The sequence below is a fragment of the Macrotis lagotis genome, chromosome X (genome assembly GCF_037893015.1).
Source record: "Macrotis lagotis isolate mMagLag1 chromosome X, bilby.v1.9.chrom.fasta, whole genome shotgun sequence".
Taxonomy (NCBI): domain Eukaryota; kingdom Metazoa; phylum Chordata; class Mammalia; order Peramelemorphia; family Peramelidae; genus Macrotis; species Macrotis lagotis.
Window position 1 is genome coordinate 402,633,454 of NC_133666.1, and position 24,019 is coordinate 402,657,472.

Below are 24,019 nucleotides of genomic sequence, written 5' to 3' on the forward strand. Positions count from 1 at the left end.
TGAGATTTTGAAAGTCTCACACTGGTTCAGAAAATGTTGAAAATTCAGTATTAAACAATTTCCATAGAGTAACAAGGCAAAGTTTCACCATGCTAGCTCAATAAGCACAATTTCTAGAGGGCAATAGGTTGTTTTTATTCTTCCTTTCTCCTCCCACATCTACAAAAATGCAGGCTCCAATACAAAACACTAGAAATATGCTTAACTTCCCCTTCAATACACTCCAAAACTGTCAGCCAGAATAATTTTACCAAGAAAGAAACTTCCAATGCATATAACTCTCTCCAACAAGTCTTGATACAAGATGCAGTAAGACATGTTTCTTCATTCTTGATATTACCCTCCGGGAAAGAAAAAGGGGGCTAAGCACTCAAACTCCAGGTGACTCATTTGCAAAAATTTATGGCCACATTTCAATATCCAGCCTTCAATCTCTGCAAATCAACCAGCACTTCCAACATACCTGACCACTTATTTGGAACAAAAGTGTCATCTGGCTTCAATGAAAAAAAAAATGGCAACATGTAAAGAAATCTCTGCTTGATTTTTTTCCCTGCCTCTAATTTCTCTCCTTTCCAATTCATCTACCACACAGCTGCCAGTGATTTTCCTAAAGTATAGATATAGTAACATCATCTCCTCCATTCCTCAAGTAGCTCCCTACTACCTCTAGCATTAATTTTGAACTATTCTATTGGTACCAATGACTCTTCACCACCTGGTCTTTTCCCATCATCTCAACTTCTTACATATGCATTCTACTATCCAGTCATACTGGTCTAGTTGCCTCTTAGACCTCACTTCATTCATACATAATGCTCTTCCATCAGAAGAAGCAAGAACCAAGACCTGAAGATCTCATTGAAGAACTTTAGAATTGGTTGTATAGCATGGGAAACATTAACACAGGACCACCCAGCATGGAGAGCCCTCATCAGTGAGGGTGCTGCACTCTATGAGAAGGGCAGAATTGAAACAGCACAAAGGAAACATAACATATATAAATACACACCCCAGATGTTCACATGGACTTTTGTGCCCAAACTTTGGTACAGCATTCTGAGCTCATATTGGTCTGATTAGCCACAATCAGACTCAATGTAATTTGTCTCAAACATGGTAATGTTGTTTTGGTCTTCTTTAATGAAGGGAAAGAACTATATGCTACACTATACTTTCTACCTCTGAGCCTTTAAACTGCCCGTGCCTTTTGTGATTTCCCTCATCTCCTTCTCTTAGAATCCCTGGCTTCTGTCAAGACTCATTTGAAATACCACCTTTCACAGGAGGTCAGTCTTAGTACTCTCTCTCCCCAAATACCTCCTGAAAAAAAATCCATTTTGGTTAGGAAACTTTAATAACATGTTAAATTAATCTCTTTACAACTTATCCATTGCACCTAATGCTAATATCTAAACTCTTTTCCATTCACATTATACCTTTCATATTTTATTAAATTTCATCTTCTTAAATTAAGCTCAAAGTTCTATAGAGAACTTTTAAAATCCTGACACTGCCATTCTTTGAGTTAACCCTCCCAACTTATGTTGACAATTTGACAAGCATTTCTATTCACATCATTATCCAAATCCCAAACTACATCAAAACATGATTATTCTTTGTCTGGTTACTTAACCAATTCTAAATACATTTAATTGTGCTATAGTCTCTTCTTTACTACTAGAATACCTGAGAAATTTAAACAAATACTTTGCCAAAATATATCTACAGTAAATAATCTTAATCTGTGTCCATATGATCACTGCCTCCTTTTCTAGACATTCATTACTGAAACTTTTAAACATTATAGAATTTTGGCTGGAATTAAAGTCAGAATTCACTGACCAATAGTTTTAAATACAATTCTCTGCTTTTTTTTTCCAAAAAAAAATCCGGACAATAGAAATTTAATTAGTTGGTTACATTTGTGAAACATTTTTCCCTCTTTCTTTTATATTTTGTTAAAAGGGTTGCCTCACCAAACAGAAAAGGTGAGGAGAGAACATTTTAGAAATAGAAATGATGTAAAAATTATATATTGATATTTTAATTAAGAAATTCAAAAACTTTGCCTCTTTCTGATATTGGAATATTTCTCCCATTCTCCACAATCTTTCAGAGATCATTGGCAATAGATCAGCAATCAAGTCTACCAATTCTTTCAGAACTCAAAGAAGTCATCTGGATGAAGTAATTTGAATTCATAAAGAGAAACTGTTTGTTCTCTTACTATATCCTTTTTCATCTTTGGTATTCATTTCCAACTAATCATTGTGTGTTCTACTTTTGGTCCAAAGGCCATTTCTCTTTGCATACAAAATAGAAGCAAAGAACTTTTGATTATATTAAATTAAAAACTTTTATATAAATAAAACAAATATAACCAAGATAAGAAAGAAAGCAAAAAATTGGGGAAAAATTTGTCTATTTATCAGATAAACCTCGAATATCTAAAATATATAAAGAAATTTATCAAAATTAATCCCCAAATGATAATTAGTCAAAGATTATAAACAGGCAGTATTCTAATGAAAAAATCAGAAAATTTATAATCCTGTAAAATGCTCTAAATCATTATTGATTAAAGAATAACAAATTAAAATAACCTTAAGATACCATTTTATACCAATTCAGATTGGTAAAATGATAGAAGGGGAAAGTATCAAATGCTGAGGAGACTATGAGGAAAAAAATGGGTTATCAATTCATTATTGGTGGAATTGTGAACTGATCTTACCATTTTAGAGAGCAATCTAGAATTATGCCCAAAGAATTATTAAACTACCTCTGCCCTTCAGCAAATAGACATTGCTTAGTCTATTTTCAAAGGTAATTAAGGGAAAAGGAAAATTACAAGGATGTTCAACAATAGGGAACAGCTGAACAAGTTATGGTTTATGATTGCGATGGAAAACTACTCTAAAATAAGAAATGATGAGCTCAAATGATTTTAGAAAAACATGAAAATGCATACATGAAATAAGGAAGACTGAAAAGATTAAAAGCAAGAGAATATTAAATACAGTAAAAGCTGTATTGCTTTAAAAATGACTTTAGGTGAAGGCAGCATTTCCTGGAAACTTCTTCACCAAAAAAAACTCCAAAAGCTGACTCTAGCCAAAATTTAGAGGGGCAGAACGCAAGAAAGACTGAGTGATACATTTTCCCAGTCCAAGATAACTTAGAAATTCCATGGGAAAGGCATATTTCACCAGGACCGGGAGTTGAAAAAAGCCCCAGCCTCAGAGCAGCACATCCCAGCCCAGCCCAGCCCAGCCCATTCCAGGGATCACTGGGAACAGCTTAAAGGCAGTGAGAGAACTCTGCTACACCAGAATGAGTGTGGCGTGAGGAGCACCAGCCACAGAACCTGCAGCGAGAATCAGGGAAAACCAGCCTGCACCTCCAGAGCACAACCCACAGATGGTAAGGGGGTCAGGGGACACTACAAAAATCTCTCTGCTCTCCCTGGGACAGGACTCAGCTGTCTGCTCACACTCAAATCCAGGTTGCAGTTTGGCCTTCCATACTAAGATAGAAGGGACCCTCCTCACAGCTCCAGGACAGAGGGGTGTGCCTGTGGTCATCTACATATCAAAGCACAGGTAAGAGAGCATAAGACCTTGGAGGAATAAAGGTCCCAGTAGGGTGTCCCAAAAAAACCCCAAGGTCTTGGAAGTGCTGTAAATTAGTCTTGGGCTGAGGAAATGAGTAAACAACAGAAAAAGAAGAATCTGACCATAGAAAATTACTTTGGTCCCATGGAAGATCAAAACACATACTCAGATGATGACAAAAATTGAATCTTCTGTATCCAAAATCTCCAAAAGAAATAGAAAATAGGCACAGACTTTGGAAGAACTCGAAAAAGACTTTGGGGAAGAGAAATGAGAGCCATGGAGAAAAATCATGAAAATCAAATCAGCAGCGTAGTAGAAAAAATACTGAAGAAAATAATATGTTAAAAACCAGTTTAGGTCTAATGGAAAAAAGCAAAACAAAAGGCAAATGAGGAGAACAAAGCCTTAAAAAACAGAATTGTCCAGCTGGAAAAGGAGATAAAAAAGCTCTCTAAAGAAAATGACTCCTTCAAATGCAGAATGGAACTAAAGGAAGCTGATGACTTTGTGAGAAATCAGGAAGAAATAAAACTCTTCCAAAAAAGACAAAAATTAGAAGAAAGTATGAAATATCTCATTGGAAAAATTATTGACCTCGAAAACAGATCCAGGAGAAATAATTCAAAAATTATTGGGCTACCTGAAAGTCATGACCAGGAAAAAAAGCCTAGACTTCATTTTTCAAGAAATAATACAGCAAAATTGCCCTCAGATCCTAGAAGCAGAGGGTAAAATAGAAATTGAGGGAATTCACCAGTCACCTCCTGAAAGAGATCCCAAAATTGACTTTAAACACATCTCTCTGACTATCAAAAATACCCAAATTAACTATAAAGGATATATGTATAAAGAATCATCCAGAGAAAGACAGCATCCAGAGAAAAAAGATGATAAATAGAAGTATATATAGAATAATTATACATATATATCTATACATATGTATAGATGTATATCAATCTACCTGTTTGTGTCTAATAGTAGCCATTTCTAGGACAGGGGATGGGGAAGGAAAGAAAAAAAGAAACTTATATGATAATTTTGTTGTATATTTGAAAGAAATAGTAAGTTGTGCATAGTAGATATTCAGTTTCATGTATAATCATCTTTTTATTGTATTATAATATAGAAATCCTTTTCTTATTCCATAAATTAAAAATAGATGCATTTAGATATGGATTTTCAGGAAGGCAAAGTCCTTACATTCATCAGACTATATAAAAAAGAATCCTGGGAGGATTTTTCGCCCAGAAGGATGGTCTGTCACTTCTTTGAGCTTTGATTTGAATGGGAGGTGGGAAGGACATTTTCCTAAAGAAAGAAACACTGTGAACCAAAAGTCAAGGTCTTCAAAGCAGAATAGAGTCCTAACTAATTAGTGTTCTTTGGTTTAAATTCATTCTTTTAACTGTTCATGTTTACCAAGGGCAGAGTGTCTATCAAAGATCCATTGACTTGGATTTAGAAATTCTTTGTTATTTCCTGTTTAATTTCCAATGATTAAATTTCACCTATTCAACAGCAGTATAGAAACTTCCAACAAATTATCAAGAGTTTTTTAGGAAGTAGGAGAAAGTAGTTTTTCCACTAGAAGATTCTTCTGGTCACCTGTGCAAATTAATGGGGGGGGGGGGGCGGTAATAAAAAGAAAGCTAAGTGCATGAAACAAAGTAAATTATTTTTCTCCTATATAACCCAATACCTTCATTTAATATTTTTATGTGACTAGCCTAATCTTTTTGAGTCTCATACTTTGCACTTTTTTTAAAGTTTATTGATGTATTCTGTTTTTATATCACCATAGTTTCTCCCAATATCCCTCCCCATCCCATCCCAGATAGCTATTCCATACAGCAAAAAGTATTATTTTGGAGTGGCTAGGTGGTACAGTGGATAGAGCACCAGCCCTGAAGTCAGGAGTACCTGAGTTCAAATCCGGCCTCAGACATTTAATAATTACCTAGCTGTGTGGCCTTGGGCAAGCCACTTAACCCCATTTGCCTTGCAAAAAAAAAAAAAAACCTAAAAAAAGTATTATTTTTCAAAGACACAGAATCATACTGTAAAAAATTAGAATAGAAGCAAATCATATACATCTCTCTGCTATGGATAGGAGATGTATTCTTAACTAAGCAAGACATAAAGGCAATTATGAAAGATAAAGTAGATAAATGTAGAATTATTTAGCACTCAAAGTTCAGACATGTCAATTTAATAAAAGTGAAAATCTGACAAGACTATAAAATTAATTTACACTTTTAATTCTATACTAGTGATTTAGAACAGCAACCCTCTCACTCAAACCCAATGACCAAGAGATTATATACTATTTTTCCAACCTCTCATTTTAATTCTTTTTATATCTGTCTTTGTTAAATGCATTCCACCTAAGCAACAGATTATGGAGTTCAGTTTTCTTATCTAATCTCTTGATCATTTTCATTTTATTTTATTGCTTAATCTATGCTAGGTAGTGCAGTGGATAGATCACTGGCCTTGGAATCAGGATGATGGGAATTCAAATACTGCCTCAGACACTTGCCACTTGCTAGTGTGTAACCTTGCCAAGCCTCATTACCTTGCATCCAGGGCCATTTCCAATCATCCTAATTCATATCTGTCTGTTGGACCTAGGTGACTCTGAAGGAGAAAGTGCAACTGGTGACTTAACACAGCATCCCCTTACTCAAATCCAAACCCTATGTGCTTGTCATGGCATCACCTCCCTGGTGTCATGGTCTTCTTTGATAATGAAGGACAAACATCATCAAAGCTATGAGAATTGCATTTGTTTTCATGCATTCATCTCTGATTTTTTTTTCAAAATTAGAATTTTTTTTCTCTTTCCCTATAAACACAGACTTATGTCTCTTCACTTATTTTACCTTAATTAATTCTAAGGCCAATCCTATATCTACTGTCTCACTTTCCCTTATCCTGCTTCCTTTCTGTTTATTATTCCCTGCCTCCCTAGTTTTGGAATTTTGTTAATTCCTTTTTTCTTGTTTTTATCTAGTCATTTAATTCTTCCTCTCTTTTATCCCCTTAGTCAATTAAAATTCTCTTTCCTTTCTTCCCCTTCGATGTCTTAAGTTTATTAGAGTTTTAAATTTCATTTCCTGTACCTAGGATTTTTCCTTTATTCTCTTCTTTATATTTTCTTTCTGTTTTGACTTTTTATTCTTTAATTCATGAATTACATACTTATTTAAATGTTCCTTAGTCTCCATAATCTTCAGGGAATTAAAACTTCTAAAGTATCATCTATCTGCAGTTCCTTCTTCTAAACAATTTCTAAGATATTGTCTTGTAGATCTTGTCCCTTAGACTTTTTGTTTCTTTTAAACCTCATTCTTATAAATTTTAGTTCCTGAAAGTTAAAAGTACCCCAAAGTGTTCCTGATTATACTCTTCATAATAACCCTTTGCTGCCCTTCCACTCTTCTACTGTCAGTTGACTGCAGGAACTCTGATTCACCTTCTCCTGAGGCAATATAAAGGGTCTCTCGAAGTATTAAATTCCTGAACATGATAACTATTGTAAAGTCCTGAACTTCCCTTATAAAATATCTCTCCTCCTATATTTCCTTCTCTTCTTTCCTTCTTAATGGTCTCATTTTTATTTTACAATCATTCTTGGTTATTCTATTTCTTTAGCTTAATTATATTTCTGTTGACTGAGGTATTTCAGAAGCAAATAACTTCTTTTTAGACCTGGCTTTCCTTAAAGGAATATTTTGAATCTTTCTCTTATTTTAAATGTTCATCTTTTTCATTACTGGTTAGACTCATAATTGCAGAGTAGGTCCCCTTAGGTTGCATCTTGATCTCCTATGCTCTTCAGAACATATTCCATTTTCTCCTAAGGGTTTTGTGGCTGGGGGGGAGGGGGAGAAGTGAAGAATAGTTATATTATTTGAATTCCCTTTCTTTTATATTTGGAGAGCTCCTGGGACCTTGTAACATTTTTTAATCAATAGAAATGTCAGATTTAATCACTATTTGTCTTGGAGTTTGCAGGTATTTTTCTGAAGGTGATTTATGGATTCTTTGGATTGATACTTTGTTTCCTATGTTCAGAAGTTCAAAGTAGTTTTTGTTATCATTTTTGGTTATCATTTTGCTGATCAGGTTTTTTGACTTGTATTCTTTTTAGATTGCTATAATCCTTAAATTGACTCCATCCATTTTATCTTTGATATCAGTCTATTTTGTTTGAATAAAGTGCTTACTTTAGTTAACATAATTGTTTTTCTTTCTCTCCCTCCAGATTAAATTTTGTTTCTATGTTTTTATATACCCAATTATTCTTGCATTTGTTTCTTTGGTTAGATTTATCATCATAGATTCAAGTTTTTCTATTCTGATAATCATTTCTGCTGGGCAGGACATAAATTCTGCCTTTACAATTCTTATTTCTCTATTAAGCCATTCAGAAGTATCCTGCTGTTGTTCCAAGCTTTCTTCATATTATTAAGGGTCCTCCATATCATCTAGTTTTGATTCATTTTCCTTTGTCTTACAATACATTTTCTTACTGATGCCTGAATTCTTTTCTCTGATCTGGAGGCAATTTGCCCTTCTCTTATTAATATCTTCCCATTGGTTTATCTGTTCATGCTCAAAGTCTTTAACTGGGAGTATTCTTCCTCAAATTCCTGCTGAGATTGTTGATGGTTTATCTTTTTTCCTTTATTTTATCCTATTGCTCACTTTCTGACTCTTTCTCCTTTAATGACAATTTCCATTGGGAGGACTAGATCTCAAAACTGTCTCAGTCTCCTACCATGCTGGGGAAGTCATGGTTCACCAGCCCAATTCTCTGCCCCAAGTGACTTCAGGAGAAACATTACTGTTCCCATCTAGATGCTCTTTTCTTTCCCTCTCACTAAGTGAATACACACACACACACACACACACACACACACACACACACACACATAAAAACACTCTGCCCCATTTCCCTCTGTCCCTCATATCTCTGACCAAGCTCTTTTATTCCACAAAATACTACCTCTCCTTGTTAGTGTCATATATCTCACTCCTGTTGCAACCTGAGCAAATTTCTATGTGGCACTTGAGGGAATATCCAGAAAGAGGTACAGAGTACTATTGCAAGCATAAATCATCTTGGAGTCCTGCTCCTGGGAGCTTGTTGGGCTCTTCACAAAAATCAGAAGTTATCCTACATTATTCTTAAAGGACTCTGTCATTTCTTATTTTTAATACAGTGGTTAGTAAGTGATCAGTGCACTATATCAGTCTCATTAGTCTTTTCATTCTGTTTCTCTTGGTATCTTCAGAATTCCATTCTTGAGATCTTCCAAATTATCCTGGACAAACTTCCCCTATAAGATTTTAATACATGAGATCCTATCTATCCTTTCTTTGAATTCTTTGAAATCTCCTTTACTAAAACATAGGCAACATGGTAGGATATTCATAGTTTTCCTGTCCTATGTGACAAATTCTAAAAAGAAATTGTCACTTCTCCCAAAAGTTCCCATCATTTCCACATAACCAACTAATCTTTCACTGTAAAACACAACCCCAAATCAAATTTTTCTTGTTTTGTTTCTCCCCTCCCCATTTGAAAAGTGGAATTGTCATTAAGGCAAATCAGCTTTCAACAGCTGTTCTATCTTTCAAAGGAAGTTAACTCTAGACTTTATTGATGTAATTGAAGTGTATCATCCTTACTGTCTCATACCTCTGTGCCAGACTGTTCATCTGTATCATAAACTCTGCATGCAGTTCCTATTTTTGAATAATATCATTATAATATTGCTTATATTTCCATTGATTTCCACCCAAATGCTCTCTACCATGCTTCCAGGGTCTGGTTTCAGAATTTCCTTATCTAAGTGTCTCTTCTTAACGTACAATTCCATATATTTTCTCCAATCAAAGCCTTTTTACCTCTCCTGTGTCTTTTTTGAATAAGACTTTGTTTCTTTTAGAACCATATTCATTTCTTAGGTCTCATTTAACTATATCAAAGTGACTTATATAAATTCAAATTTGCTTCTTCAAATTAGGACATCTAGTTCAACTTCCAAGTTAACACATATTTTGTGAATCTTTCTATATATATAGATATTTGAGACCATGTTTTGTTTTGTTTTGTAATTATTGGCTCCTTTCTAGGACACTTCTATGTCTCTGTTGTTACTGTTATTTCTGTTATGGCTCTTCTCTAAAGTATCTGGCTTAGTAGCTGCATATAGTTTTCTCTTCCTCATCTTTCTTTTCAGGTTAAAACTCTTTTTTTTTTAGGTTTTTTTTTTTTTTGCAAGGCAAATGGGGTTAAGTGGCTTGCCCAAGGCCACACATCTAGGTAATTATTAAGTGTCTGAGACCGGATTTGAACCCAGGTACTCCTGATTCCAGAGCTGGTGCTTTATCCACCACGCCACCTAGCTGCCCCTAAAACTCTTTTGATTAGATTTTCAAGACTCAAAACAAATATTTTCCTGTCAGTCCTTATTAGAGTCATCCTTGGTCAAGAACCTTATGTTCTTATATTTAGGCCATGTTTCAGAATATAAATCCTATGTTCAAACATCTTCTTAATAGCTGACTACTTCCAATATATTACTTTCTCTTCTGAATCCCTTACTTTCAGCAACAAAAAACATAAATATCACAAAAAAGGCCTTTAGTTTCTTGTCAAATATTTCAAAAACTTTCTAGACAATTTTAAATGATGATTGATTATTTCAATATTAGTCTTGAAGCTTTGCCCTAGTATCATAATGCCCATATGAATCTCCAAAACTCAGGAGAAATCACAATAAGGGTATCAAAGTAAATAGCGGTTACAAAGACTCAGCTTCAGAGGAATGACTCTTGTCCATTAAAAAAAACTAGAGCTACTAGACAAAATTTCATTATCACCATAATTAGGATATCAAACAAGGAACAAACAAAAATTCAAGCACAACAAACCAATTATTAGAAGTAAGGTATAAGGTCAGAATCTTTTGTATACAAAATTTAGCCAAAAAATTGCTGATAAAATATTCTTTATATCCTTCCCACACATAATTGGTTCCAGAATCTGCTAAGAAGTTGAACCTACAGTTAAGAACCTACAGTTGAAATGTATTTGATTCAAATTTAGCTTCAAAATTTAGAGGAATAAAGAGGCAAGGATTACATTGTAACATCTTTATTCAGAGATCTGAAGGTTGAAACCATTACTATAAACTCAGAAATAAATGAAAATTATGAAGAAACTAACTCTAAACAAAATTCTCACAAATTTGACAAGTAGCAGCTAGATGATATAATAGTGTACTGGAACTGAGTTCAAATTCAGTCTCAGATATTTTCTAGCTGTGTGGCTTTGGTCAAGTCCCTTAAAACTCTATCTGCCTCAGTCTGCTAAGCTACAAAATGAGGAAAATGATAGAATCTACCTCACAGGGTTACTTTCAGGATCAAATAATATATACAAAGTATTTTAGCATAAAGACTGGCACATTATAACTGCCATATAAAATCCCAGTTATAATATTATTATTAGAGAAAGGGTAAAATAAGGCAAAAAATTAGATGTTGAAAGGATACTTTGGAGGCAGCTAGGTGGCACAATGGATAGAGCACTGGCCCTGGAGTCAGGAGGATCTGAGTTCAAATCCAGCCTCAGACATGTAATAATTGCCTAGTTGTGTGACCTTGGGCAAATCACTTAACACCATTGCCTGAAGTAAAAAAATATATATTAAATTTTTCGAAAAGAAAGGATACATTGAAAAGAAGTAGTGACACAATGTAGAAATTATGAAAAGATAGAAAATTCCATTATATAAATCAAAAGTCATATATATATATATATGTATATATATATATAGTTACTCCTACTCCTGTACCCAAGAATAAAGTTTAACCCTTATTTCATATGACCTTTTAAGTATACTGATACTACCACTACCACATCTCACTTTAGTTACCCCTTCCCCAAACTAAATATCATCAATTTATTTAGACATTTCTCATATGATATTAATTTAAGGTTCCTCCCATTAATATTACTATGCTCTGCACATCTCTTTTTGTTCTCATTTAAATATAGTACCCAAGTAGGAATATAATGCTTAAAGTGTAATCTGATTTTGCCAAGGTTACAATGGAACTATACTGCCAATATTGCATTTATCGTCTTGACTTTTTATGTCACTATAGAATCATTAAGTTTGTGGTCCACTAAAATTCTTAGGTCTTTTTTTTAATATAAATTACTTTCTAAACATATGTGGCCTAGCTTATGCATTTGAAGTTTATTCAAAAAAACATATGAACAACTTTAATTTTTTTCTATTAAATTTCATTTTATTAAATTAAATTAAATGTTCTAGTCTGTTAAAATATTTTGGAATACTACTCTACCAAAACAGAATGTTATCTTTTTTTTCCTCCTACCTCTATATCATCTGAAATATTGATACATACACTACTTTCCTTCAAATAATTGATTAAAAAAACAGACACCTGGGACACTTTAATAGAGATTTAATTTAATTATTCTATTGAATCCATCTATTTGGATCCATTTTTCAATTATTTCTAAGTGGACATAACTTGTTGTCTAGGTAACATCTTCTCCAAGAAATTCAGATTGCTTTATATGATTAACCTTACTCAGCAACAAGCACATTGGCAGTGAAAACATTTAATGGAATTTTTCTGAATCAAAAGAAAATTGAGAAATTTTCTTCAGGTTATATTGTAACAGTAATACTAGAAACTATTTCTAAACTAGATACCCAGTTTTATATTTATAATGAATGACTGATAAATTCAAGTACACCTCTGTTTTGGTTGGGCTTCATTCAAACCAGTCCTCTGGTTGTTTAGGTTTAATATCGGAACAAAGTAAAATACTTGAAAATCATTCAACTGTTAACAAAAAGTTATTTACTTAGCCATACCAAGAGAATAGCCAACAAGAAAAGCATCGAGAACATTTCTGGTTTATTTAATTGAGGGAAGCTCCCTTGTCTGGGAAAACCATAATTTTCAGCCATTCAATCATCAGAGAACTACTTGAATCCCTTGTGGCTATTCTGTGACATAAAAATGATTTCAGCATTCTAAGATTTTAGTCCTCTGATTCAATCAAATTTCAAAAATGGTTCCAATACCTTATAGGGAAAATTATCTTCCTTTGTACCATGGGATGTGTTTAGGATATTGTTCCTACCATATCTACTATAGCATTCCCTCTTTTAGTTCATTTGAATGAAGGGTGATTTTAAAAATAACCTCTCATTAGAGCAATCAGAAAAAGTTTTCTCTGAATGTATTGAAGCACCTAAAGTAAATATGTTGGTCCATTTCTTATCTACCTCTCTGACTTCATACGCATTCAGCTTCCATAAAAGGCACCTTGTTTCTCAGTACTTCAGATGTTTATCTGACCTAACAATTTTAATTTTCTGTGTCATTTTGTCAATTTCATGTCACATTTTTTTTCCTATAGTGAATATCACTATAGAAATCACTATATCACTATATATCCCCATCTGGTAGCCACCGAAGAATAATGTGACATGTTTGGGAAATAGAATCAAAAAATTTCCAAAGATAGCAAAACATGGAAATAATCAATGTTGGAGTTGCCATGCTAAGATATGTACACTAGTATACCATTGCTAGAGTTGTAACTTGATCCAACCATTCTGGGAAGCAATTAGGAATTTTGTTTTTAAAAAATCAGAGTGTTCATATCCTTTGATCTTCAGATCCCATTGTTGGACATATACCAAAAGGAAATAAAAGACAGAAATAAAGGTCTCACATACACAAAAATAGTCATCTAAGTGTTTTCCCTGGTAGCTAAAAAAACTGAAAACAATTGAGAAATTACCCAAAAAATGTAATTTTTATGTAACAGAACATTATTGTACCATAAGAATTGATCTTTGAATGAATAATTCAGAAAATCAGAAGAAGATATATGAACGGATACATAATGTAGTAAGGAGACCTAGGGGAAATGAAAATGTAAAACTATATGGAAATGATAGAAGAAACAAATGAAACATAAATGTTATGCCATTACAGTGACCGAGTTTAGGCCCAGAAAAGAGTTGCGAAAATTCCTATCTTTCCTTTCATTACAAAAATAGGATTATATTTAGTATAGAATATAACATACCATTAGACACAATGAATGTGTTGTTCAATTTTGCTAAACTGTTTTTCCTCTTTCTTTTTTTACAAAGATTGGTTTTCTGGTTAAAAGAAGGAAGAATATTTGAAATTAAATGAGATAATGAAATAAAAACAATAAAAATGAGATAATAAATTTTAAATGAGGAATTTTTAAAAGAAAAAGGGAAATAGTGTTGAAGTTATCTAGGTAATTCCCCTTACAAAATTGTGAGGACAATATATATTCAAGCACATTTTCCTCAAAGCATTCTTAACTTAGCATCATGAAAAGATGGATTTGTCTTTTGAAAATAAAGGAGCAAAACGCATACTTTTCAGAACTAGCAATGTCTCCAAATTTAAAAGCCAAATTCTTTTCTCACCACCTTAAAATTTGATCTCCCCCTCTAGCCTGACACATTCTTGAGACATATTGGCTAGGAAATAATTAACATTTCACTGAAAATGAAGAGATCAATTTTTCCTTACAATATATCATACTTAGAAGTGAAAACATGAGTTTAATTTCAATTACTATAATTATATTAGCAAACAATCATATTTATTCTAAGAATTTGCATAATTTGGAGTTTTTTGTCAAAATGGATTTAAATGGAAAGCCATTCAATGAAAAGTACTTGACATATAGCAACTATTTGATAAATGTTGAAGGTTTGATTTTCCATGGACAAGATAAAATGGAGTTTCATTGGTTGAGATAAAACTTACAGTATTTGTTGCTGAATCTATCAATGTGTACTTATAGAAATGGAAAATGCAACTTCTACTAAAATCAAAATGAAATCACAAATAGCCTTAACATTACCATCCACGAAAGTCTGTTCAAGATAATCAATGATCTGAGTTGCCTCACAAAGAATGTTTTCCCCATGGATAAGGACAGGCACTTCTCCAGAAGAGTTCAAACGCATAAACCATGGTTCGTTGTGTTCACTCAGGGGAAGACTTACATCATGTTCCTCACACTTCAGTTTCTTTTCAGCGATTACTAAGCGTACCTGAAAGAGTTTACATTGATTATAAATTTATTCTAGATTAAATTCCTTCTCTTGATCCTACTAAGCAGCTTCTGAATCTCTTAGTAAGTTATATCCATTTAATTTCTACCTATATAGATCCAAGGACTGTGAAAAAAGTTCTGAAAAAGTCTACATTTCCAGTTTTATAATCCTGGTTTTTATAGAATTTGTTTTCATATTCTAAAGTTCTATTTTATACTATAATTTAAGACAACAAACTTTTATGAAACAACTCCTATGTACCAAACATTGGATTAGGCTCTCAGAATCAAAATTAAAAATTGAAAGCAGTTACTGTCCTCAAGGACCATGTGCAATCTTAACCTACCACTTCTGCCTGATTCCATTTGTACAAGCATAAGACATTTCCAAGAATCTGAAACTAAGGTAAATAATGCTGTATAGGAACTAAGAAGAAGAATGAAAACAAGGTGGCATTTAGAAGTTAGTGTATGAGCAAGATTATAACTAGTTTAAGTAAAGTGTCTTCTTTGACCCTTTTCTCCCAACTCTGAACCTTATAGTTTCTGCTCCTACAAAAGGCCAGGCATTCAAGGCCTACTAACCTGCACTACTTTTGTCTATTCTGCTTAGAGCTAAATAGGGCACACCCTTTCATTCCTGCATTCTCTTCTATTCTGGACCAATAAAAGCCCAACTGGAGCGGCAGAGGCGGCTGATGGCCGCTTCTTCCAGTCCAGGTGGACTAGCACAAATAAGCAACCCAAGGGAGCTGTCCCAGTGCTGAAACCCAATATCCCCGAACATTTACCTTTTGGGAACTAAAGGAATGAGTCCAGTGGTAGAGAATGAGCTTAACCTCTGAGTCCAACTCCCCTTTAGTCGGCAGCATATCCTCTGCTTGCTCATCTTTCTTCAGAGCCATTTCTGAGTATGTTTATCTCTCCTCTTGCACCCACACTGCTCTGCGCTTTGTCCTTTTTTTTTATAGATTCCTCTCAGGGAAGAGAAAAGTGAGTTCTTGCCTTCGAACAGGCTACTGGGAGCTGTAGTTTTTTTGCCTGTGAATATACAAAGGCTATCTGTTCCGGTAGAGGAAAAGCCTTTGGAAAGCAGAAAATCTGACAGTTCTGTAACTGAACCGTTTATCAAGTTTAGTTGAATCTGTAGGGGGTTTTTTATGTGAATGTAGGCACAGAAACCAAAAGGCAGAACTAATAACACTAAATGGAAATTTTCCCATGAGTTGAGCAAATACTGCTCAGGCAAAAGTTTTCCTCTTGACTTGGGGCTACTGTTAATTGGTCCATTTCAGTTCGTGGTAAATAACTAGCTAAAAGGTAGCAGAAGACTGAAGTTTCATCTTGGACCACTAAAGAGCTGTGGAAAATCTATTCTTAAACAAAAAGTATGTTGTTTTCTTATTAATTATTACACAATTATTAATTATTATACAATGGTAACTGTCATGATGTCATTGGAGAAAGGGTAAAGTATCACTTTGCCTGAAATTATCTTAGGTTTACTTTTCTTTTCTTTGGGTTTTTTTTGTTTTACTTTGCAACTATTGCTATATAGTGTTCACAAGTATCTTGGGGATTAGTTTATTCTAGTCCTTATAAATGAACATAATATTGAAAAACTGTTTTATAGTATTAGTATTTTACTTAAGGGAAATACAGATTTGCTCTGATTTGCTTCTACCAAACCATAATCTGTTATCTATGCAGCCAAAAATCAAATTTATTTACAAATGTAACATTTCTAATTCTCTTATTCATTTCTCCATCCACTATATGCCCATTAATATTCATAAAGATAGTTTCACTGTAATAAATTGCTATCAAGTTTGCATTTTTTACTTTCTAAATATTTCCTTATCATCTATTTTTAGAATTTTTACAAATATATTAACTTGAATTGTAGGTTATAGTTTTCTTATGAAATGAAAGGCATGAGAAGCAGTATGACCTAATCATTTAATAACCTCTCAGTGCCCCCCCAAGTAACTTTCTAAAACTCTAAGTTGCACAGTACATGTCCTTTTGTGTTATACTGAAAGTTTTCTTATTGAAAATTCCCTATACCAGTGAATAATTATAGCACACCTCATACATATTATCTAATTTTATTCTCACAGCACCCTTGTGAAGTAAAGGTTACTATCCCCATTTTGCAGGTAAGGAAACTAAGGCTCAGAGTCACAAGCCAGTAAGTGACAATGACATCTCAGATATTCCTGCCTCCAAGCCCAATACACTGACCACCATGCCATCTTAGCCATGAAACAATAAAGCTGAATAAAAAGGAAAATTAGGTTTTTTGCATGTTGTCTAATGATTTTATCCTATTTCATTTGATATTATCAATCTTTTATTTTACCATAAGATTATATTTTAGAATTGTTTAATAGTTCATTCATTCAACAAATATTTATTGAATAATATAAGGTAAAATGAGCTTGGATATCTTTTTATGAGATCACTTGCAGCCCTAAAATGTATTTAATTAATTCACTCTAAGATAGCTATGCTATCCTCTCTGAGGTAAGTTGGACTCAAGGAGGGGAAAAAATGCTGGAAACTAGGGAAATGGGCAAGGGAAGGAGTTCAGAAATAATTTCCTTTCACACAAAGGTGTTTATCTTAAACCTAGGTGTGGTTAATCTATTGATAAGGGTAAGAATACAGTTATCATAGTGTAAAATTATAAAGTTCTTGAGACAACACACTAAGAATAACCATAGAAATTAGAGCTTAGAGATCACTTCGTTCAATACCTTCATTTTACAGATGAGGAAAATGAAAGATTAAGAGCTAAAGTGTCTAACTCAAGTTCAGAGGATAGTTAACAAGACCAAAATTGAAACACAGGTGTTCCAACTCCAATAGATGAAGGTAAATTACACTATCTTAACCAAAAGAAAATTTAGAAACTCAAAAAACAAGATTTTTGTTTCACTCATCATTTTTCTAAAATAGCTAATTAAATAGATTTCATTTTTCCACAGAATCAGCTTCTTAGTTTGGCATTGTGTTATTCCAGTAGGGTCAAACTCAAATAAAAATAGATCCCTATGAATCACATATTAACTTGGAAAACCACAAATTAACATTATAAATTAATATATTTTATTTATTTTGTTCAAAATTTCCCAAATTAAATTTCAGTCTGGTTTGGGCCTCACTCCAAAATTTTGTGGTACATTTGCCAACTTCAGGCTATGAGTTTGACACTTTTGGTATAGATACAAGATCCAGGAATGTATTGTATTTAATACAAAAATTAAGTCCTTTGAGGAATTTGGTGCTTGGTATGCCAACTAAAGTTCAAGAAAAGGCTTGAAAATTCATAGATACTAAGAATTTGTTTAAAACAGATATTTCCAGATAATTTCTCCCTACTCTGAACCCTATTAAAGTATAAATTTAATATGGCAAACCATTATGGTATGTTCACCAATAAAATCTCAAATGGGTCATGATTGAAACAACTGAACAAAAACAAGAAATAATCTTAATAGGAACTATGTCTTACTCATCATTGTAACCACCTTTTGTAACTAGTAAAGTGAACTAAATAAAATATCACTGATGAATTGAATGTAATAGATAATGAATAAAGTCAGAAATGTTTGATATGTATCTCTCAAACCACTTCTTCCACAGAAGTCCCTTTGGTATATCTATCAAAAACAGATTGTTAAACTGAAAGTACAATTAGTTCAAGCCAACATAGAAATGTTTATGTTCTCAAATAATTCAAAAACAATACCATAATTTCTATGTCATGATACACAGACATTTTTCCTAAAGAGAATCACAGCCTGAAAATTATTCTTGAAAATTGTTCTGTTTGCAAAGGTCAACAATGTATTTTTGTAAATGATCACAAGAGGGCCCTATTTTCCCAAAAATAGAAAAGTTGTTTTCTTGAAAGCAATGTAGCTTAGAAAGCAATGCTCTCTGAATTATAAATTTAAATAATCTTATATTTGGAAACAATAACAATTCTTATCTTTACTAATTAGTAATTTTCAAAGTCATATTTTTCATACTAAGAGAAGGCTTTTTTGTACTGATAGGAGATATGGTATCCATTTGCCTCTTTGAGTCTCCATTTTCACATCAATAAAATGTAATAATATATGTATCTACCTCATAGGATTGATGTAAAACTTGAATGAAATTATATATGTAATGTGTTCTTCAAAATCTAAAGCTAAATGTTTATCACTATCATCCTTTTTTCTTGATTAAAAGGAACCTTTTTTTCATGTGTTCCCCAAACTCATTGCCAATGTCTTGACCTACCATATTAGCCTGCTCTCTGGTCAATAGGTGAAATTTAAGATGGGCCCCTCCAAAAAAAATCTGATTTTGTAAAAAATTAAATTTGAGAATATTTCAATTGAATATGAATAATTTTTTCTAGCCATCTCAAGCACAGATTTGGCTCCATAAATATTTCTCCACAAACCTAGGAAGACCCAGGGCACCAAGAACCTTGATTTAGTAAAGAAAGTAGAATGACTTTGGTTAAGAGAAACAAAGTCTAGGATTTCTATATATTAGAATCTTCTTTTGATTTGCTACTTGGATCCCTAGACCAGTTTCTTTGCCAGTGAGATGTGCTCATTCTGCAGATATATAATGCAATACTTTATGAAAGTTGAAGAGATCTGGCTAGGAGAAGAGGTTAAACAATCTCTGAACAAAATTGCATAGCCTCCACAAAGCAGGGTCAATAAATCCCCATGATACCAGATTACTAAGCAGAGTTTCCAGGTGAGACAGACCACTAGTATACCTTACTCCCCCAGGAAACGTATGGATTATCTCAGAACATCTGAGAAAATACAAAAATACTGGGTAGTTTATCCAGGCTTCTGAAACTCTCAGATGTAGTCTATGATATTTAATTCAACCAGTGATAAAGAATCAAATACATATTAAATTAAAGCAAATAACATGGAGTATTGAGTTGAAGTGTAACTTTGAAACAAATAAAACCCACATTCAAATCTACCTGAGATACTTAGCAAAACCACACACACACACACACACACACACACACACACACACACACACACACAAAGATATCACCTAAAGTTCTCAGTATTCACCCAAGCAGCATATTAGAATAAGGGTTTCAAACCCAGGATCAATGACCTTTTAGATATCATTATTTGGGGGAAAAGTCTATAGACTATAAGAGTTCCAATGGTGATCATGACACACAAATAAGGTTAAAAACCCCTGCTCTCGAACTATAGCTTAAAAAATATTAAGGCCATTCATTATGTCCAACTGTTTCATTTTACAGATGAGGAAAATAAAGCACTGAGATATTAAAACTGCCAAAGTCCATAAAGATTGTAAATATCTGTGGCAGTATTTTGGCCCAAGCTTTCTTGACTCCACATCTAGTACTCTGTCCGCCTGCTTTTCTTCATTCTTCATTACATTTCTCCTATCAATAATTATATATATAATATAATAATTGTAATATATTATATAATACATAATATATAATAACAATATAATGAGTTAGGAATTTTTTTAAATGATTTTAATAGATAAAATTGCTGAGCTCATCTAAAACCATTTATATCCTTTGATCCTCCATCAATTAGGGAATGTCTCCTATAATTTGACTCAATTTTTACAAATTTTGACTCAAATTTGACTCAATTCAATGGAGAAATGAGGTCTTTATCAGAGAAACTAGTTTCATTATCTTTCCCATAGTTACTATTACTAACTGAATTTCCCTCTATCCTATTCTCCCCACCATTTATTCTAGTCTGTCTCTCTCCTTTCACTCTGTCCCTTCTCAAAAGTGTTTTGCACCTGACTAACCCCTCTCAACTATTTTCCTCCTTTCTATCACCTACCTTGCCCACTCCCTTTCTCCCATTACTTTCTTCTCCCACTTTTCTCTAGGGAAAAAATTTCTGTAACCAGTTGAATTTTTATGTTATTTCCTCTCTGAGGCAATTCCTATGAGAGTAAGGCTCAATTACCTCCCACCCTTATCCCCCTTTTACTCCATTACAAAAGCTTTTTTCTTGCCTCTTTTATGTAAAATAAATTATCCCCATTTTATCTCTCCCTTTCCCTTTCTCCTAGTACATTCTTCTCTTACCCATTAATTCCATCTTTTTAATATCATATCCCTTCATATTCAGTTCCCACCTGTTCCTTGACTATATATGCTCCTTCTAACTGCCTTAATACATGATAAAGTTCATATTAACTATCAGTATCATCTTCCCATGAAGGCATATAAGCAGTTCAACATCATTAGGTCCCTGATGATTTGCCTTTTCTGTTTACCTTTTTATGCTTCACTTGAGTCTTGTATTTGAAGATAAGTTTTCTGTTCAACTCTGGTTGTTTCATCAAGAAAGTTTGAAAGTCCTCTATTTCATTGAATATACATCTTTTCCCCTGAAAGAGAACATTCAATTTTGCTGGGTTGTTGATTCTTGGTTGTAATCAAAGTTCTTTTGTCTTCTGGAATATCATATTCCAAATCCTACAATCCCTTAATGTAGAGGTTACTAAATCTTGTGGTATTCAAACTGGCTCCACATATTTGAATTGTTTCTTTATGACTGCTTGCAATATTTTCTCCTTCACTTGGAAACTCTGAAATTTGGCTATAATATTCCTGGCAGTTTTCATTCAGGAAGTGATCAATGGATTCTTTCAAATGCAATGTTACTCTCTATTTCTAGAATATCAGAGAAGTTTTCCTTAATAATTTCATTTAAAATGATGTCTAAGGGCAGCTAGGTGGCGTAGTAGATAAAACACCAGCCCTGGAGTCAGGAGTACTTGGGTTCAAATCTGACCTCAGATACTGAATAATTACCTAGTTGTGTGGCCTTGGGCAAGCCACTTAACCCTGTTTGCCTTGCAAAAACCTAAAAACAAAAAATAAAATAAAATAAAATAAAATAAAATGATGTCTAGGTTCTTTTTTTTTTTTTGTCCTGGCTTTCAAGTAGTTCTAGGGATACCATTAACTTAGGAAAGCTTTGTTAGGATAAACCTATTCATGCACTATCCTTCTTCTTCAAAGATAAAAGTTTCTGACTATCAATAGAAAAATTCTCTCTGAGCTTTTTCATTAGTGGTAGATTTTCAATTATATATTTTGTCTTATGTTTAGATGATACTTTAGAGAGACAATGCAACATGGCACAATGGATAAAGATTTAGCTTCGAAGTCAGTCTTTAAACATCTATTAAGTGCCTGCCAATAGTCAGGCACTATGCTAAGTATTAAGGATGTAAAGGAAGGCAAAAGATTCTCTGTTCTCAAAAAACTCACAATTTAATAAAGTAGACAAAATGAAAGTAACTTGATTTGAATTCTCTCTCAGACACTTTCGTCTTGTCTACCCTGTTAAATTGTGAGTTTCTTTAGTTTCTTAGCTCTCTCTAGGTCACTCTTTAAGGTCATAAGTTATAGATAAAGAACCAACCTGTATTGGTAAAGAAAGTTTCCTAAAACAATAAAATCACAAGTCCTGTTTCTATCCTCATTCCTATTATTCAATCTTTCTAATAACCTTGTGAGTTATGTGGTAACGATAAGCTTTAAGGACATTAAACTTCAGTTTCCTCATTTGTACAGAAGCCTGATTTATTGTGTGAATTTTGTAACAATCCCATAAGCAGAGAACTTTGACCAAAGGGTAATTCCCATCTCTATTTGCCTTATCAACTTGTTGAATGGAAGCATAGAATTCTTCTGAGCTCTGTGAGACCACAACCAGAAAATTTGCAACTGAATCAAAGAAGATGAACTCTTATAGTAAGAACTGGCTTTTCCTCAAGCCCCTAAAAGGGTTGTAAAAACATTTACCCTTTCTTTTTTGTACCATGAGGATAAGGATGTGAAGCAGATAAATATTTGGATCTTGCAATTCTGTTTTTGTTGTGACTTGCTCAGAGTGTACAAATTGAAAACAAATTGGAACTATCTCTATAGCAGTACTGCACAATGATTTTACCTTCAAGGAAAATGGAATGGACTATTCTTGGGCTTTTTATTTTCATATTTTTAAGAGTTCCTATAAATCCTTTCCAGTTACATACTTTCTGTTGATGGGACTAAAAGCAATTCAATAGCTAATATCTATATTGTACATTTACAGCCTGTGTGTTGAGTTAAGGATGCTATTACACATATTTTAGGAAACTTAGAAAGAAACAATATCTAACCTTTATTTGGGGGACTTCCCTAGAAAAACTTTATGTAGGCAAAAACCAAAGAGAAACTGTACTTCTTTGATCAGAATGTCAGAAACAAACCAAATCCACATGAGCACAGAGACTCTTAAGGGACATTGAGACATGGGATATCTGTAAAATAAAAATAAAAATATTTGTAATACCTACTTCAAGGGTTGTTGAGATGAGATAATAATATAAAGAGCTCAGAAAATGTTGAAGTGCTATATAATTCTCATTTAATATGATGATAATGAAGATGATGGTGATGGCAAATTTATCCATAAGCATACACAATTCACTAAACGTGGACTAACATAATTATTATAAAAAAAGTCACGTTCTTTATTAGAAAGTAGAATTATAATATTGAAGTCACAAATAAATCTGCTAGTTACTCAGTTCAGGAAAAGTTTCATAGAGGAAATGATTATATAAAGTGGAAGAGAACTTCTACTGTCTAAATCAGGGTAAAATGACAACTAATATAGAACTTTCTTGTTTATTCTTCCCAAAGGTGTTACTAAGCAAGTCAGGATGCTAGAGATGAATGCCTATACACCCCAGACTTACTCTTCATTTTTCCTCTGTTTTTCAGTGATCTTGAGGTTAATATGACCCACAAGCTCACTCCTCCCACCTTTAGACTTAGAGAAAGAAGAAATGAACCTCGGAAGCCAGAAAGCCAGAAGTTCATAGGAAGTAAAGGCAGGCACTCCAGAGCCAAGAAGTTGTGGATGAATTTTTTTGGACAAATGAGTCAGCAATAGTGGCTGAGCAGCTAACTGGCTGAGCTAAGCAATGAAGCAAGCATCTGCCCTAACATTCCTTGTGCATGATTCATTTACACCATCTTGGCTCTGGAGCTCTTGCGTCCAGTCTTCATGGCAACAGCCCCCTCCACAAGTTCCACCTCTCTGGCTCTTGAGACTTCTTCTCTTCTTCTTTCCACAAGTCCAAGTGTGAGAGGGAATGATTATGTGAGTTTAAGTGCCTT

At 33.5% G+C, this 24,019-nt stretch overlaps 1 protein-coding gene across 3 annotated transcripts in view; it reads right to left on the bottom strand.

The window, feature by feature from the left end:
- GDAP1 (ganglioside induced differentiation associated protein 1) overlaps positions 1 to 24,019 on the bottom strand; it is a 39,471-nt gene that overhangs the window by 12,074 nt on the left and 3,378 nt on the right. The window contains exons 1-3 of one of the 3 annotated variants that reach the window (XM_074203762.1): positions 23,014 to 23,143; positions 21,115 to 21,228; positions 14,602 to 14,794 (exon numbers count right to left, since the gene is read on the bottom strand). In XM_074203762.1, the coding sequence (XP_074059863.1) occupies positions 14,602 to 14,794; positions 21,115 to 21,180 (259 nt within the window). In that variant the 5' untranslated portion in view covers positions 21,181 to 21,228; positions 23,014 to 23,143. Of the gene's footprint in view, positions 1 to 14,601; positions 14,795 to 15,587; positions 15,735 to 21,114; positions 21,229 to 23,013; positions 23,144 to 24,019 lie in introns of those variants that run through there. The other 2 variants (XM_074203761.1, XM_074203759.1) reach the window with 2 other exon arrangements.